The following is a 16781-nucleotide window of genomic DNA, read 5'->3' as shown; positions in this document are numbered from 1 at the left end:
CGCCAATCCTATTACTCATCCTTTATTCCGTTACACTGATACACTTTATAAACAAACATTAGCTGAATATGTTGCACTTGATCATGCACCGTTTACTAATGGTAAAAATTTTAATTTGAAATATTTGATAAATACTGCGTTGGTTCCGCAAGCACCAACTATTCCGAAAACTACTCTTAAACGCGAACTTTTGCATCTTTATAAAAAATAAAAAAATTCTTTGGCAAATTTTTTTGCAGAATTCAATGAACATGTGCATTTAGATAGCGATATTTGGAGTGATCCTTGGCAAATTTATTCTTATATGGGTGTCACGTGTCATTGGATAGGTGATGACTGGACAATTCAAAAAAAACTTATTGCATTTCGAGTTTTTGATTAAAAACATTAGGCTCATAATATTTATAGAATAATTATGCAAGTTTTAGAAGAATATAATTTGATAAATAAAGTATTTTCAATTGGTTTTGATAATGCCGCCGCAAATACTGCTTTCATTCCCGAATTAGAAAATTTTTGTAAACTCTCTTTTGACAGACAATTTTTTCACATTAGATGTATTTGCCATGTTTTAAATTTATGTGTACAAGATGGTTTACAAACTCTTGAGACTTCTCTCGCCCCAATAAAGGGTACAATTAAATTTTTATGGAGTCGTGCCCATTTTATGAAAGTATGGGGAAAATTTTGTAAACAATATGGGAGAAGGGCAAAAAGGTTTCCAAAAGATATTTCGACTCGTTGGAATTCTACCTATAAGTTGCTTCGTCAAACTTTTGATTACAAAGATTTATTATGTATGTTTATTTCGCAAAATATTCCCGAAATTACTTTACTTCCGCAACATTGAGACTTTTGCTAAAATTTTTTAGAATTTTTGAAATTTTTTAATGATGCTACTAATACTTTATTTGGTATTTATTATTCTACTAAGCATTTATTTTTAATAGAGTGTGTTAATATTGGTGGTGTTTTTAGTGAATATGAAAAAGATACTGAATTAGCTCGGACTATTTTAGTAATGTGAGAAAAATGGTTGCATTATTATTTCAAAATTCCTCTTGTCTATTTAGTTGGTATTGTTTTTTATCCACGTATTAAATTAGATGGTTTACTAGATTATTTGAATGTGTATTATTATGATTGTTTACATTTGGAAGATGCAATAGATATTTCAAATATACAAGGAGAGATTAAAAAATCTATAGTAGTATTATATGGAGAATTTTGTAATACATATGGTTTAAGTGATTGTGGATCTTTACAATCTACACGCCTCGGAAACGAAGTTGGTGGTTCACTTAGTAGAGGATACAATATGTTCAAGAGTAGACACAAAAAAAAAAAAATGGCAACATGTAGTATTTTTGAATTAGAAAATATTTAACCACTCAATTTGAGTTTCGTGATGCCGAACGCAGTACAAATTTCCAAATCCTGGAATGATGGAAGAGTCATTCAATTGATTACTCAGTTTTCACCCTCATCGCTCGCTAGGTATTAGCAACCCATTTTACAACAGTTGCGGTTGAACAAGTATGTAGCGTTGGAGGATTAGTTTTGGACTCTCGCCGTTCAAGATTAAGTCCAGAGTCTTTTGAAGCTCAAGCTTGTGTCGACAATTGGACGAATGCTAGATTTCAACACTAAGAGCTGGATCGAGAACACGAATTCTTTAATGAGGATTGTGGAGATATCACCGTCACGGGTACCACAACGGGTAACGACGATTGACGATGAGGTAAGTTGGGGTTATCAAAGGTAAAATAATTACATAGGCTTTGATTCTTCTATCCCCAAGAAGATATGTAGGCGCTTAATGATAATTCATTAAGTTCAAGCCCATTCCTCTTATCTCTTTTTTTTCCCCAAATTTTATTACAATGTATAATTTGATTATAATTTATAATTTATTATGTTTATTTTATTATTTATTATTTTAAAAATTAAATTTAAAAAACGGAACCGGAATCGTAACCGGCTTGGGAACCGGCCCGGAACCGGCGGTTCCACCTTTTCTTGGAATTGGAATCGGCAGTTCCTTTGAACTGGCCACGTCTAGGACCAAGTGCCCAAAGGGAGGATGCAAAACTAAAGGCCTGAACCAAATTGGGCGATGCCATTTGCTACACACGAAGAAAATTGGCGCATCATATGACCCAATTCCAAATTGGTCCAGGTTGGTCCAGCCACTTCTGTCTGTTCCAATTCATTAAATTGCAACCGAGTAATTAGGGCAAATTGCATACAGCCCCCAAGTTTTTAGGGCTGCTGCACATTTTCCCCGGAAATTTCAATTTTTGCAATGTACCCCTAGTTCTGGAAGTCAGTTGCAATGTGTCCCCTAGAGGTGACTGCGAGCAAATTTTTCTTGGTGATCTTGAGATCAAACCTATGACTAGGGATGAACGGTTTTAGGGTAGGTCGATTCCCACCTTGGAATCGGGATTCGGACCGGCAAAGATCAATTTCCAGGTTGGACTGAGACCGACTTTTTTTTCTTTGGTTTTGCTTTCATTTAGTGAGTCACAATAGACAAACTCACAATCAGACAAACATGAATTCTCCACCATTATAAAATTGGTAGACTCAACCAAAAATAAACCAAAAATCAACAATTAAGGAAGAGGTACAACAATCAATAAAAAATTCGATACTCGACAAGAGATTGAACCACAGTAAATTCCAAGTAGAGTAACGTTAGTGTCTTACTTCAATTAAGGGAGATGAATTGAAGATTAAAGAGTGGATTTCAAGCCCAAAATTCTACTTCATGGTAGTTTGTTCCTTCAGCAGAACCAGGAACCCGTTCGGTTCCCGCCGCCTATTCCAAATTTTGGGAATCGACCGATCGGTCCGAATCCCAAGTTGAACTGGGATTGGCACTCACCCGTATATATGACAACATATGACTAATTACCTGTGGCAGTTTAAATTCATCATATATGTATATATATAGTAGCATAGAAAAAACTTTTGAACATATATTGCATGTGAGAGCATGTGACTAAAGTTTTGGCTAGAGCATGACCGGAGTCAATACCAAATACATATCGATATATAGTTCTAGAAGATATTTTTTAGTGCTCCTTGTATTGTTCACATGTATATAGATGTTATGTGATCAATTTGCCTTCCACAATCATTTGCGTGCGGTCCCGCAGTCAGATAAGTGTCAAAAAAATTGGTCTGTGTCCACCTATTTCACAAAGTCAAGGGGCAAATTGCAAAAGTTGAAAAATTAGAGGGCGACTTGCCACAATCCCAAAAAAGATTGGGGGTGAATTTAGCTCTCCTTGCATGATTAGCAAGGCATAAATCTCTCCATCGAGATTATATTCTTTAATCTGGATAATATTCGAGAAGTATATATAATGCTTTCAAGTTCTCAGAAAAAAGCAAATAATAAAAAGCAAATAACAAAGCATATATTTTAACTAAAGACATACTGTCATCCTCCAAAAATAGATCTGTCATCATATAATTTTGGCGGCCGATTACCATATACAGTGATGAGTATATACCAAGAACTCCCACATCAAATGCAGCGACTTGCGGTGCGTATTTAGGTTCGACATACTCATCATCATCTCCGAGCAGTAATCCAACATCAATCTGTTGGCAGAGCACGGATCAAATACCTATAGACAACTTCCAGATCTATGTCTAGATCTAGTTTGGAAGATTAAAATTCCTAACTCTAGACTTAAATCTAAATCGGGAGGAGAGAACGGCATAATCTTGAAAAGTTTATGGAGCTACGTTACGAATATTCTCATTGGTAGCTGTTGATTGGATGAATGGCTGAACTGGTCTCCACATTCACCTAGCATCAGCCGTAGAAAATTATTCCAAGCTCCCAAAACATAATGGGAGAGAAAAGGAAAGATAATCCAAGCAAAGAAAAAAACTTGAAAATCAAGATCAGCAAAAATAGGAACGGGTGTAGGGGGTTGCGGCGGCAGGAACCCTAGAGCGGGGGAGGAGAAGGGGGAGAGGAAAAAGAGGGGCGTTGTGGAACCGTTTGAGACTGCCACTTCGCCATAACATTTTTTTTTTAAGGTAATTTCACACTGAGTCTCAACCCATTGTGTCGTCCCATTAGGATTCCATCCGTCAAAGTTTAACCTTCAACTTTTGGCGATGAGTTCATCATGTCTTTGGTTCTTTTAGTGACTTCCTCTTTTGTTTCATCATGCACATTCCTATTTCCTCAATGAAATTTCATTTTCATTAACACCACATATATCGAATTAAACACTCGAAAAGAATACAAATAGTATAGTAGTGCCTTCTCTATACCCATGTATGTAGATGGTATTGGGCGCCCGTCAAATTAATGTGTTGCCTTTTGACTTGGGAGTGCCTTGCATAAAGATCTCTTTGATGAGGCTGGGGAAACATAGTAGTCAAAGCAGCTCAACATCGTTAACTGAGGTAGAGTGTGGAACATGAGGTGCCATCTTTATTCCCCATCAGAAAATACATGTGCATGTGCCTAACTATAGGGTCATTCAATACCATGCCTTCTTTTTTAAAAGCACGTTAATGATCGATAGACATTAGACTTTCCTCGATCGATGGCTTGGGATCCGATAGATGTAAGATTAGGCTTCGCACATGCTCGCATATTCTGTATCATTCGATATGTCGGGTAGATCCTTTGTGTATTTCGAGTGATCGAGTGCAACATATTTGCTTCTTCTTCTTCTTCTTCTTCTTTTCCAATTCACTATTGTCTTATTTAATTTCTGAACTTTTCACAGGTGAAAAAATTGAAGAAAAATTTATTAGCTAAATTGTCGGGTGAGGATTTTGGTGGCCAGAAAAAAATATAAGAAGCATTATAAAAAAAAAAGGAAGGGAGATAGAAGAAGTAAAGCTTCTAAGGGGGAAATATTGCCCGGTTGCATGTTAGTGCACTCAGCCCGAAGAAACAAAGAAATAAGACTCAAACCATATGAATTTTCAATTAGTAGAGAAGGCTTCGGACAAAGAAAAAACATTTAAGGAAAAATTCCGAACAAGAATCCGAAGTGCCATCATTTTTTCAAATAAGGACGTGAAGTGGCATGATAATTTTAAATAAAATAAGGGTCTCACCTCACCGGCTAGGTGACCGGCTAAATATTTCGGTCGATCAAAGGCCTTTTTGTCAAAAGATGAGTTTAACATAATTTTTAGTTAAATTAAATTAAAATTTTAAAATATTAAAGTAAAAAAAAAAAAGAAATACAGCCTCCCGCTGGTGGCCACTGCCCCACCGTTGGTGGGGCTTCGACAATGGCTGTGGGGTCGCCGAGGCACTAGCAAGGCCCCGTTGGCTCTTGTTGCTCTCTCGCGTGTATTTATTTTCTATTTTTTTTATTTAACTTTGAGTTTTTTAAATTTTTGAAAAAAATAAAACGAAAAAAAGAGAAAAAATTAAAAAAAGATAAAAAGAAGGAAATGCTCTTAATCAACGAGTGAGGTCAGAATTTTTTTTAAGATTGATATGGTTACTTTAAAATTTTATTTGAAATAATATTTGCTTCAAATTTATATTTGATAAAATAATAATATTTCGAATTTTTATTTAAAATTAGATTCATTTCAAATTTTTATTTAAAAAAATGAGGAAGTTTCATGCCTTGTTTGAAAATTTCCTAAAGAGGACAAAGAAAACATAAAGTATCTCGACTTTGGCCAGGTCTATTCTAGAGCTAAACGGGTGTATGGCTCTGTGCACTATCCTTCTTATCATTTAGCATGAATCCAAAAGCCTGCAAAAACTAGACAAAAGAGAATCTGACCATCTCTCTCTGGGTCTCTCTCCCCCCACCTTTCGTGCGCATTGAGAGCAACGACTCTCGCCTTGGATGACTGCAATCCGCTAAAGTCCACTCTCTTTAATTGTTATCCACGCCCTCACGTTTCATTACTTCGACCCCTTCTTCTGCTTTACCCTTTTCTCTGGTGTCCATCCATTACTCCAATCTTGGAGAGAGAGAGAGAGAGAGAGAGAGAATGGAGATAGAAGATGATCGCTTGCAGGGTGAGACGGTGCAATACTGCACCGCAAGAACAATGGCGTCCCCAGAAATAGTGGAGATTGGCGAGGAGAGCAGGAGCGTGGACGTGGGCATCAACGATGTGTACGTGGCTGTTGGGAAAGACGACATGGATGTCGTCAAATGGGCTCTTGATCACCACGTTGTCTCGTCGGCCCCTCATCGTGCTCGTGTCTTTCTTGTTCATATCTTCCCTCCCATCACTTACATTCCCACACCAGGTAACATCTGATTCACATTACACTGATTCTGGGATTTTCAGTCTTTCCCGCGATGTGTTGTGTTCGAAGCATTGATGGGTCGTCATTTTTCTTTCTTAAAGTTGAATCTTTTTTTTGGTACCACCCCGACAAGTTGAATCTTTTCATCGAGGGCATCCTTCAAAGCATATGAAAATTTGCTCAAAGTTCCGTGGTCTTTATGACCTTTCTCCCTGTCCTCTGTCTCCAGAGAATTTAGGCACTTGAAGAAATGATACATAAGTGATACTTCTGGTTGCTTCTCTACATAAAAGTTAGTTTGATTTTCTCGTTTATGTGTCGTTTAGGTGAAGTAATCGTTTTTAAAGAAGGGAAAGTTCTTAACAAGAAAATAAGTTGCTTCTCTTGGTCCCTTTGAGTTCATCACATAGGTTTTACCATATGCGTATTGGTTGTCCGGAAACAATTTTGTCTCTCCCAAGTCGTTCTGATTTAAGGGCAATCAAAGATCTGCATTGTGGAGTTTGTGCCATCAGGGGAAGCAAAAGCATATTCCAATTCGACCAACAAACAGTTGGATTGACACTTAGACAGTTGGAATGTTTCTGTACTTTTCTCAACTCATTAAAGGGTTCATGCGAAACAACTTCCGTCTGTCCAATTCTAAATGCTTGCTGTTTTTGGATATACGGTTCAATTCGATGTTAGGCAGCAATTTTTTCTTCTCGAGTTCACATTAATTTACTTCCCCTGCTCAAGTTCTTTCCTTTGAATTGTCTAAACTCAACTTCAGTTGGAAGATTATCCAGGAGCCAACTGAGCCAAGACCAGGTGAGAGTTTACATCAATGAAGAGAGTAACAGGAGAAGGAACATTCTGCAGAAGTACATTCGCCTGTGCGCCGACGCCAAGGTGTATCTCCAAACTCTTATTGTCGTCTCATCCCACCAGCGCTATCACATTGCAAAGTCCTAACTACTGAATTTAGATTGCACATTACAGGTAACTGTGGACACTATGCTTATTGAGCATGAGAACATTGCAAACGCTATTCTCGATCTGATCCCTGTTATTAATATCACCAAGCTAGTTATCGGAACCAAACGTTCGCCTTACTCAAGGTAAGATCATTGCTGATTTCCCGAGAATCTGAGAAGGGATTTTGATTATGGTTCATTTTTTAATTCACTACAACTGCAATCAAAGAGTTAATTGCCCTGACTTTTTCCATCTTAAGGCGACTAACAAAGAAATTGGCAAAAGGAGAGTTTTTGAAGAAGCATGCCCCAGATTATTGTGAGGTTACTGTTGTCTACAATGGCCAGAAGGTCTCAGACAACGAGAGAGCGAGAGAGCCGAATCCTCTGGGAAAAGAAGCTGCTCGCCACTCTGAAAGGAAATTCTTTGAGTGCGGGTGCTTTTCAGGCAAGTTCAACTGACCAACATAGTTGCGTTAACTATAGACGACGACATGCATATTTGATCTAGCCTCCACATTTTGTGGGGAACGCTGATGTTGTAAGCTGTTCATGGTTAGAAAACCTTTTGGACCTTTTCAGCTTGTAAGTAACTGAGTACCCACCCATACTCAAATGGTCTTTTTAGGAGTTTTGAGCTACTGTTTTTCTGAATTACAAAAAAACTTAACCATATCTAAGCTCCAGAACGGCTGATACTTTATCTCGGCGTGGCTTATCAGTGTTCTCTGTCGGTGTTTTGTCTGTTATTCAGAAAGTTCCATTCAAAAACTTCATTATGTAGGATAGGAAGTATGTAGGGTTATCTAGATGTGTAATACTAAGAAAGCAAAGCAGGCCAATTGAAATTAGGCAGACTCAGCATGTAAGCGTGAACCCATCTGGAGTATTGAAAATCTTGGGACGTTGGCCACTGAACTAGAAGTTTACGCAGATTTGCATGCAGCATGTAGGCGGAAAGTCGAAGAACTTCAAGCATGTGTCAGACCTAGGAAGGATCGCCATAAGAACGCAGCAAAACAGAAATAGCATTACAGAGGTCATCTATCCGAGTAAGAGGGGTCGAGAAAATGGCCTTGAAGCCGAGGGATGGACACTCCTACGCACATGTTTTCACACAATAACTGATCGGTTCGGCACATGAGACGGGGGAATGCAGATGAACCACAATAATATGATGCCGCAAACGTAGTCGACTTCTCATGACAGAAGCAGAAACGAATCTCAGATACGTGTGCCCAATGCGATATCAGAGGAAATCTGTAATGGCACAGCCTCTAGTTTTGAGTAGAAGAGGCTGTCTAGAATCAACTATTCCGTCTGAAGAAAAAGTTCATTAGAATGTAATGTTCAGCATCAGGCTGAAGTAGACAAATGCACGAGGCAGGACAAGCCCTTTTTCCTTTTGGCCTTTTTCATTTTTGTGAGAGAGACAGAGAGAGGTTTTGGATGAGAGGCAGAGGAAGAAAAACAGTTTACAGCCCTTGAAATTGCCTTTCCTTGTCATCTCCAAAAGTTTACTCTGAAAGCTACTTGAAAGAACCTCATTTCCAGCCTTTTTTCATGAACCACTTTCGCCATTTCTCGAGCCCTTCTTTTTTATGTGGGTTCATCCGAAGTTCCACAAGTAACTCTCATGGTAAAACATGCAAGATCAATAACACTTATTTTGCGAGATAGACCGTAATTAACTGGATAATCTTGAAATCAAGTACATATTAGGCACCTCGTTGCCATAAAAAACCAGTCATACTCAATGAACGAGCACTCATGATCAAATAACAGCCTCAACTTTTTGATTATGTGGATCGTGTCATCATCGGTGTAATTTGATTTTTTTTTTTTTTTTTGTGGTCGAAATCGGTGTAATTTGATTATGTTGAGAAAAAATTAGCATAAAATATGGGCCAACGTAAGATAAATCAACCTATTGGAGAAATTCCACAAGCCCAATATCATCATGCAAGGCCCATCATTCTTTCAAGGGCAAAACAGTAAATTGGGACCCACTCCAACAATCCTCATCCTCAGACTCCTCAAAAACCCTAGCTCCCGTCTCTTGTTTCTCGCTTCTCGCGCACATCGGCACACACCCACGCCGTCGCTCTCGTCCTCAACCTTTGTTCTCAGAGGAAAATGACGACCCGATTCAAGAAGAACCGGAAGAAGCGCGGCCACGTGAGCGCCGGTCACGGCCGCATCGGGAAGCACCGGAAGCACCCCGGCGGCCGCGGGAATGCCGGAGGGATGCACCATCATCGCATCCTCTTCGACAAGTACCACCCGGGCTACTTCGGCAAGGTCGGCATGCGATACTTCCATAAGCTCCGCAACAAGTTCTACTGCCCCATCGTCAACGTCGAGAAGCTCTGGTCTCTCGTTCCTCAGGACGTGAAGGACAAGGCCTCGAAGGACAAGGTGCCCGTGATCGACGTGACCCAGTACGGTTACTTCAAGGTTTTGGGCAAGGGAGTGTTGCTGGAGAAGCAGCCGGTCGTGGTGAAGGCGAAGCTGGTCTCGAAGATCGCGGAGAAGAAGATTAAGGAGGCTGGTGGTGCCGTTGTGCTCACTGCTTAGGTGAATCAAGTTTGTTCCTTTTCTTCTTTGTAGTGCTAATTTTGTTGGTTTTGTTTACTGAAGTTGTGTCATTTTTTTTGGGGGGGAATAGTTGTATCAGATGAGAATGGAGCGTTATTGTCACGTTGCTTGTCGAATGCTGATAAATGTTGAGCAGGGTGTCTTTCTTGGTCAGTGGTTTGATCTGTTTTGTGGAGGCAAATAGTAACTTTTTCGTTTCGTTGGTGTTCCAAGTTTTGCTCCATTGTTATTGTCTGTCTTTTGAGGAATCATTAGGACAATCCGGGGTCGCAGCTCAGCTCCTCATCTCGCTTGTCGTGCGAACTTCACTTGTGTGAAATCCGCCATCATATCTGAGAAAAGCCTGAGCTTAAGACTGAAGTAATTTGAGCATTTTATGAAAATTGTGGGTGATTAATCGTTTGGAAGTTGGTAACTGTTGTTGCATTGGACGAATTGCAACTGCTGGCCACTAGCTTGCGAGTTACCCTGGTTAGCAAAGTCAGGGTGATCATTCCCGCGTGATGCTTCCTCAATGTAAATAGTTCAGACAGATTTGGTCAAAAGATGTTCTTATGGAAATACTTTCCTGTATCGCACAAATCCCGTGTTGTACTTGCTGTGAAATACCAGGTAAAACTTATGGTATGTGTTTGTTAGAGAGTACCTAGAAATGCCAATCCTCACATGCTCATCGTGACATTGTCGAGTTGCAAAGGGCGCTGCACTCGCTATGGCACATGCTTCTCCTATGACTTGAACGGTTAGGCAAAGCTTAGTTAGAATGATAAACGCCTGGATCGTGGAGGAGTTGAGCGCTAAGGCCAAGTCTATGCAAAAGAGACCAATCAGCTGAGAACTCTGGAGCTATATCGTGTGTTCTGGTATCGTGTGCTTCCATGTCGATCATCGACAGCTACACGCCTTTACTTTCGCACTGAACTCCACAACCAACTTCTTTAGGTATTTTCGTCTAGAGTTACCTCATGTGCGTTAGTTGATTCTTCGACCGACACGCACTTTTTCGAAGTTTTTCTGTATGTGCCACTGTCTGTTTGTCATCCAACAATAGCTAATGGCTTTGACGAACCTCTACAGGTCCTCCTCATGTTAATCAGCCCCTCCTCCTGGTTCCTAGAGTTCCTTTGGTTTTTAGTTTTACCAAACTTGCCAGCATCTTTCATAATTCCTTGGCGACACCATTGAGATTTATATACGCTGGCTTGGAAACTTTTTTGCCACGAAGTCTCTACAATATGAAAGGACACTGACTAATCTCTCTATGGCTGCGTTTGGAAAGGCTTTTGGAGAAAGCCTTTGAGAAAATGCAAATACCTTTGGTCCGAAAGGATTTGGTGAAATACAAAAGCTGTTTGGTAAACTGTAATTAAAAAGTGCATAAATTCACAAATGCCATTGGCAGAGTATTTTAATATTTTTTTTTTATGATTTTTGTATAATTTTTATTTTTTTTCTTTTTCTTTTTCCTTCCCCAACCCCTCCCCTACCTCCAGCCCGTCCGGCGATCACCCGGAGGAGCGGTTGGCGAGGTCGAGCCTTGTCCGGCCATGGCGGGGCTCGACCTTGCCGCCGCTTGGTCGACCTCACAAGCCCCGATCCTCGCCTACCGGATAAAAGTGAGGATAAATTCTTCGACCGTTGAGAGAAAAAGCCATCGACTAAAACAAAAGGTGGTGGAATCTACCTTCTGTTATGAGAACCAATGTTGACACAGCAAGAAGATGATATTATGCGCGCCCGCCGCATTAGGCACCCTAGTTCAAAGATTGTTAACCTCAACCCAATAAGAAGCCAAAACATGAACATCGTGGTTCCATTAATAGGGCGAAGTGCAGAACGCATGGTGATCAGAAGGGGAGGGGATGATGAAGTTCCACTTCATTTGTAGGACTTGATGAAGAATCGCCAATTTCCAGTCCTCCTAATCGAAACCTCCACAGTTCTTCTTATCTTCAATTCACCATGCATAACAAGATTCAAGAAAGGAAGGAACAACTCTATGACTCGGGTCACGAAAACAAGAAACGGAATCGCCAATTACTCGGAAGAATCCGCCACTCGAAAGCTCCATCAACCCCTTCTCGCGGCAGTAAAAAGAAGGGAAAGAAGAGGAAAATGGGAACTTCATGAGCAAAGAAGCATCATAATCGAAGCAATTCGGTCTTCAGGAGACCTTGAAATCAACATCCAACAGGAAAATTTCAAAACCGAACGCAACATTCTCTTCGCTTCATTATCTAGACAGCAAAAAATCTCAAAGAACCAAATCGCTCAAAATCGGTATCACAAAGGCGAAAAAGGCAAAGACTTTCTCACTTGTCCCGTGGCGCCAATCACGGGGTCCCTCATCAATTCCTTGGAGATCGGACACCAGTACTCCTCGATGCACGCCATCGTTGTCGGGGAGAAGGACGACCTCCTCCGCCTCGCCCTCGGCTCGTATCCCGAGCAAGGCCTCCCGGGCGTGGTCGATGGACTTGACGCTGCAGTCCTCGTCGTCGGCCATGACCCCGACCGGCCTTTGCGGTTCCTTCGGCTTGGTGGACCTTGCGGCCCTCGTCGCCGTGTTGCCATCGAACACCTCGGACTTCGCCATTGCCGACTTGGCACGATCAGAAGGTGATGTGGTAAATTCGTTGATGATTTGTCAATGTAACATTTTCAACTAATTTTGGCCGAAAATTTCCCCGTTTCAACGCCAACTTGGCACGACTGGAAGGTGATGTGGACAAACTAAATCAAAATGAGTCATTTTGATTTCTTCTATCCTTTCCTTGGTTTTTTCCTTTGTGTTCGCGGTTCATCATCTTCCTTGACCCAGTCTCGCGCTTTCCCTTCAATCTCTCCGAAAAGTTTCGCTTCTGGATTAAATCGGACTCAATGTTGGATCTGCCAAACCAGAAAATGCGGACTTCTTGCTCGTAGATAAGCCAAACAGTGCTTTGCGTCAAACTGCCAAGCATAAAAGTGCTATTGAAAATTCAAAAAAATCACTAATCCTTGGTGCTGTTGCTTGCCGAGAATGCTGAAAAAAAAAGGTAGCCATGAAGTTACCTTAGGCTTTCAGCCTTTTGAAGGCTCACTTTGGGCCAAGGCTGCTTAAAAAAAAATTGCCAAACACCAAAAATTTCGTCCAAGGGGCTTTGGACACCCAAAGCCCATTAGGAAGGTGATTTCCAAACGCAGCCATATGTTAGGGCATGTGTTTTTGAGTCATATCGTTGGGGAAGTTCATTCGAAGGAAGGTGATTTGGAGTGAATGTGAGGCTGCTCTAGTTTTACATGATTACTTTAAGCTTGAAATCCTTGTCAGTATAATTAAATTTTCCCTTTCGATGGGGTTCGTTGGCTTGATTACTGGAGAAACTCCGGCATATGTCCCAATCTGTACAGATGGTAAGGTTTTCTTGGAGATCACTGAAAGGTTGTGTCAACTTTTGAGGAGATCAGTACATCAGAGTCTTAACATTTGTGAACATTCTTATTGAGCATTACTTCTTTCAATCGATGCAATAAATCTCAACCCCTGTCGAAAGGGCAATGGCATTTCAAGTTAGTACAACAAAGCTTCGTTCGACGACTGCTGCGTATGCTGCTGCGTATGCGATTTCGACACACTAAAGACGCGGTCCTATGCCCAAAGGATGTTGTTACACTTAATGAAAATGATTTGGAGCTCTATTTTACAAATTGAATGGCTTAGGACTCGAACGCATTTTATGCGTAAAGTGCAAGATTTTGGATGAGAACCTTCCCATTTTTAAGCTTTCATTGGTTCAGGGGTATGCGTCGGCAGATAATATTCTTATGGAAAGTCCTGAATAGTGAAACTGTAGTGAAAAATCATGATTCGGAATATCATCATGGAAGTTGCCCTGGCATGATGAAAGTTGATTGCCAGACAAGTTCGAAAGCAACCACCATGACAATAGCACCCTAACCGTTAGATGCCTCACGTAAGTGCAGAAAGGTAAAGACCTGAAAGTTACACTCATCAAAGAAATTAGCGAGGAAGGAACAGAGAAAATACTATGGCAACTCCGTCGCGATTTAGGGGCACGACATATATCTCACAATGCTTGGAAAAAACGACACATCATCTAGAATGCTACAGTATAGGAAGAATACCCTGTAGCGGACATGAACTGACGTGTTCATATCGGCTCTTGGAAGTTATCGAAATGTGCCTGTATAATTTGATCATCGGACAGTGACATTGAGGGGTGATCGGCGCTATGGAAATCTACTGCAGAGTGAGCAACAAGGCATTCCTCTGGCCATGAAATTGACGTGAGTTCTTCAGACCCTGTCACGTTTGCCTGAAACTGATGCAGAGGGTCCAACTCCCTGTCATCGGCCCAGGGTAAATCTTCGTTCTTCACCACAGTGTTCAGCCGAGACTCGGTGTCGTTGCTGATGTTGTTTGAGCTGTTGCTGCAATATTTCTTTGCTTCGTGGAAGAACAAACAGCTTATTCTAGAAACCAGGTTGTCAGCTGTGTTCTTGTTCCCGTGATCAAATTCCATTGGGTTCGACACTGATGAGAACGGAGCGGCATTCATCCCAAAGTATCCTGGATCGACCGATCTCGATTTGACACTGTAGCGAACGGGGTTGATAGCAGTATGGAATTCTAAGGAGGATGATGGATCAAAGAGTGCCCTGTTCTGGCAGACCTCTCCAATTGATGATTCCATTGGTCCACCATGCATCCCATCCATAGGAAATGCTGGTTCTTTTGCTATTAGGCTAGATATACCTAGACTTCCCTCGAACTCCTGCAGTGCTTGCGTGGCCTCATTCTCTACGCAATTCTCAGGCTTGCCTTTTAATTCTCTAAGTGGCTTGTGGGTAACCGGGTCAATACCTTGTTTCATCAGCTTCTTCCTCACATACGAGTTCCAGAAATTCTTTATCTCGTTATCGGTTCGTCCAGGCAATTGTGTGGCAATTTGAGCCCACCTGTATATAATGAAGGGGTTCAAATATGAAAGTGGCAATTGTACATTGTCTTCTTCTTGTGCTGAAGAATTGTAACTTGCCAGTGTCGGTACCTGTTTCCTAGAACTGCATGAAGAGTGATGATGAGATCCTCCTCTTGCTGTGAAAACATGCCTCTCTTCAGGTCAGGCCTTAAATAGTTGATCCACCTCAATCTGCAACTCTTCCCACATCTCTGCAAACCTGCAAAAGGATAAAACAGTTGCATTTTCAGCATTCAAGTGTTCGTCAGAAGATCACAGATGCCCAAGAGTTCGAAGGTGGAGTTTCACCGGCTAGTTTCGGAACCGAACTCCAGCAACCCACCCCGTGTCTGGCTATGTAACTGAACAGCTTCTCGTCTTCATCAGGCGACCATAACCCTTTCCTCAGTTTGTTATTACACGAGGTACGTGCCATTTGAATTGAGAGTGCCTGAGGAATATGAGAGAAAGGGGAAGATGGGGGTGGTCAGTGGGTGGGAAGTGAAGTTTTCTGATGGGGATTTAAAGTGAACAGTTGCTAATCATGCTCATACCTCAAGTTGGTGTTTGTGTGTGTGGGGAGAGAGAGAGAGCCAAGCAATTTGGTGAAGGCAATCAAGTGAGTTTTACGCAAATCTGATACTTCTTTTGCATTGAGAATGGATTAGTTTTGAAGACATCTCTGTTCCTGAGAGAGAGAGAGAGACAGAGACAGAGACAGAGAGCGTGAAACATGTGAGACAACTACATAAGAGTGAGTACTTGCTGCTTAGTACTTGATTACGAGTAGGAGGACAGGTTTTGTCCCATGAATGCTGGAGAGAAGTAGCAGAGAGGTGGGGATTGGCTTCTGCTGCTAAGATTGGTTCCTTATCAGAAAGCAACGTGGGCTCTTTCGAAGCAATTCTTTTGGTCCACTTATGAATCACAAACTACTCAACAGCTACCACTTAAAAGAGTTAATGTCTACCTCATCCTTCATTGAAGCATTAGTTTCTGCAGCTCTTGTGCATTCACATCGCAAAGATACCTCGATCTTGACTTTTCTATAGGTAGCGATAATCGCGTCATGAAGAGCCAAACCATCCTACTATGTGCGACGACACAAGTCATGAATAGGTCAATTGCCTGTAATTGTTTTAGAGACGAACGTGTTCAATAAGATTTGATCGGGAAGGTGATCTTAATTATGTATGCAAAATTTGACCCGAGATGCCAATCAAATAAATCGAATACAAGATAATAAAATTTTTTCTTGGTTTGATTTTTTTTTTTCCTTGTACGTTGCTTTGATTTTCCTTAATTGGGGTGTGCATACCGCATGTGGAAGCAACCCACCAGTGTAATCATTTGGAACCTTACCCCTATTCTGCAAATTGCTCTTGACAAAAGCCTCATCTTTATTGGGTCAATCCTCTCTCCCCTTTTCTGAGAGCTTTCTAAAAGTAGCATCATCTTTCAAATCTTTGCCTTGCAGCAATAACTGTACGAAGTGCATGAACTTTGGCACCAATATTTTCCAGAGATAGTTTCACAAAAAAGTTCCTGAATTCCTAATCCAATGGTACATTAGTATTCTAATTTTCTTTTTGTCTGTCCAATACCCTAAACTTGCTTGCAGCGTTGACGCAAAAAATACATTCCGTTCGACTTCCATCCATAAATAATGGCCGTGTAAAGAGAGTTGGCTCAATTGTAAACTAACCCTCTTACGAGGATTCGATCGAGTATGGTGGATTAGGCATAACTTCCGAATGGTCTCGGCTAGTGGAGTAGGCAACAAATCGGAGCCGATCAACTATAAATCGCTGAATCATTTCTCTATCCCTATCACGTGCCCGAATAGTTTGCCTAACTCATATTGGTACATAAGTACTAGTATTTTGGTGCATATACTACAGGGTTTGGGACAACAGCAGATGTCAAGCCTCGAGGAGCAGATTGAGGATAGCATTGCTCATTCATCATTTTCTTGTACAGGAATTTACCAAT

The 16781-nt window shown here is 41.0% G+C and overlaps 3 protein-coding genes across 5 annotated transcripts; 2 read left to right on the top strand and 1 right to left on the bottom strand.

Annotated features, from left to right (window-relative positions):
• Positions 1–5760: 5760 nt before the first annotated feature.
• On the top strand, positions 5761–8791 carry LOC115749551 (U-box domain-containing protein 52-like). 3 transcript variants are annotated; one of them, XM_048283057.1, is made up of 6 exons: positions 5761–6271; positions 7044–7162; positions 7253–7371; positions 7488–7675; positions 8028–8092; positions 8174–8791. In XM_048283057.1, exons 1-6 carry the CDS (start codon positions 6007–6009, stop codon positions 8369–8371), a joined length of 954 nt encoding a protein of 317 aa, XP_048139014.1. In that variant the 5' UTR covers positions 5761–6006; the 3' UTR covers positions 8372–8791. The 3 variants fall into 3 exon arrangements, with proteins under 3 accessions (XP_048139014.1, XP_030542276.1, XP_048139015.1); XM_030686416.2 differs by lacking the exon at positions 8028–8092 and having other exon boundaries at positions 5764–6271; XM_048283058.1 differs by lacking the exon at positions 8174–8791 and having other exon boundaries at positions 5765–6271; positions 7982–8090.
• Positions 8792–9285: 494 nt separating this feature from the next.
• LOC115749573 (60S ribosomal protein L27a-3) lies at positions 9286–10023 on the top strand. Its single transcript, XM_030686450.2, has one exon. It carries the CDS (start codon positions 9364–9366, stop codon positions 9802–9804), a length of 441 nt encoding a protein of 146 aa, XP_030542310.1. The 5' UTR covers positions 9286–9363; the 3' UTR covers positions 9805–10023.
• A 3748-nt stretch (positions 10024–13771) lies between these two features.
• On the bottom strand, positions 13772–15370 carry LOC115749615 (transcription factor MYB53-like). The gene is made up of 3 exons (XM_030686506.2): positions 15099–15370; positions 14880–15009; positions 13772–14787 (listed from the first exon to the last, which is right to left on the bottom strand). The coding sequence occupies exons 1-3, from the start codon at positions 15223–15225 to the stop codon at positions 13980–13982; spliced, it is 1065 nt and encodes a 354-aa protein (XP_030542366.1). The 5' UTR covers positions 15226–15370; the 3' UTR covers positions 13772–13979.
• Between the last annotated feature and the right edge of the window lie 1411 nt (positions 15371–16781).

Source organism: Rhodamnia argentea, chromosome 7 (genome assembly GCF_020921035.1).
Source record: "Rhodamnia argentea isolate NSW1041297 chromosome 7, ASM2092103v1, whole genome shotgun sequence".
Classification (NCBI taxonomy): Eukaryota; Viridiplantae; Streptophyta; class Magnoliopsida; order Myrtales; family Myrtaceae; genus Rhodamnia; species Rhodamnia argentea.
This window is presented reverse-complemented; position numbering and strand designations above follow the sequence as displayed.

Bases quoted from the DNA above. Each gene is read 5' to 3' on its own strand.
- LOC115749551 (XM_048283057.1), top strand. From the start codon at position 6,007: ATGGAGATAGAAGATGATCGCTTGCAGGGTGAGACGGTGCAATACTGC. The intron at 6,272-7,043 runs GTAACATCTGAT...ACTCAACTTCAG, and splicing joins CACTTACATTCCCACACCAG to TTGGAAGATTATCCAGGAGC. The intron at 7,676-8,027 runs GCAAGTTCAACT...GGAAGTATGTAG, and splicing joins TGAGTGCGGGTGCTTTTCAG to GGTTATCTAGATGTGTAATA.
- LOC115749573 (XM_030686450.2), top strand. From the start codon at position 9,364: ATGACGACCCGATTCAAGAAGAACCGGAAGAAGCGCGGCCACGTGAGC.
- LOC115749615 (XM_030686506.2), bottom strand. From the start codon at position 15,225: ATGGCACGTACCTCGTGTAATAACAAACTGAGGAAAGGGTTATGGTCG. The intron at 15,010-15,098 runs GTGAAACTCCAC...ATCCTTTTGCAG, and splicing joins TTCGGTTCCGAAACTAGCCG to GTTTGCAGAGATGTGGGAAG. The intron at 14,788-14,879 runs GTACCGACACTG...CATTATATACAG, and splicing joins CATGCAGTTCTAGGAAACAG to GTGGGCTCAAATTGCCACAC.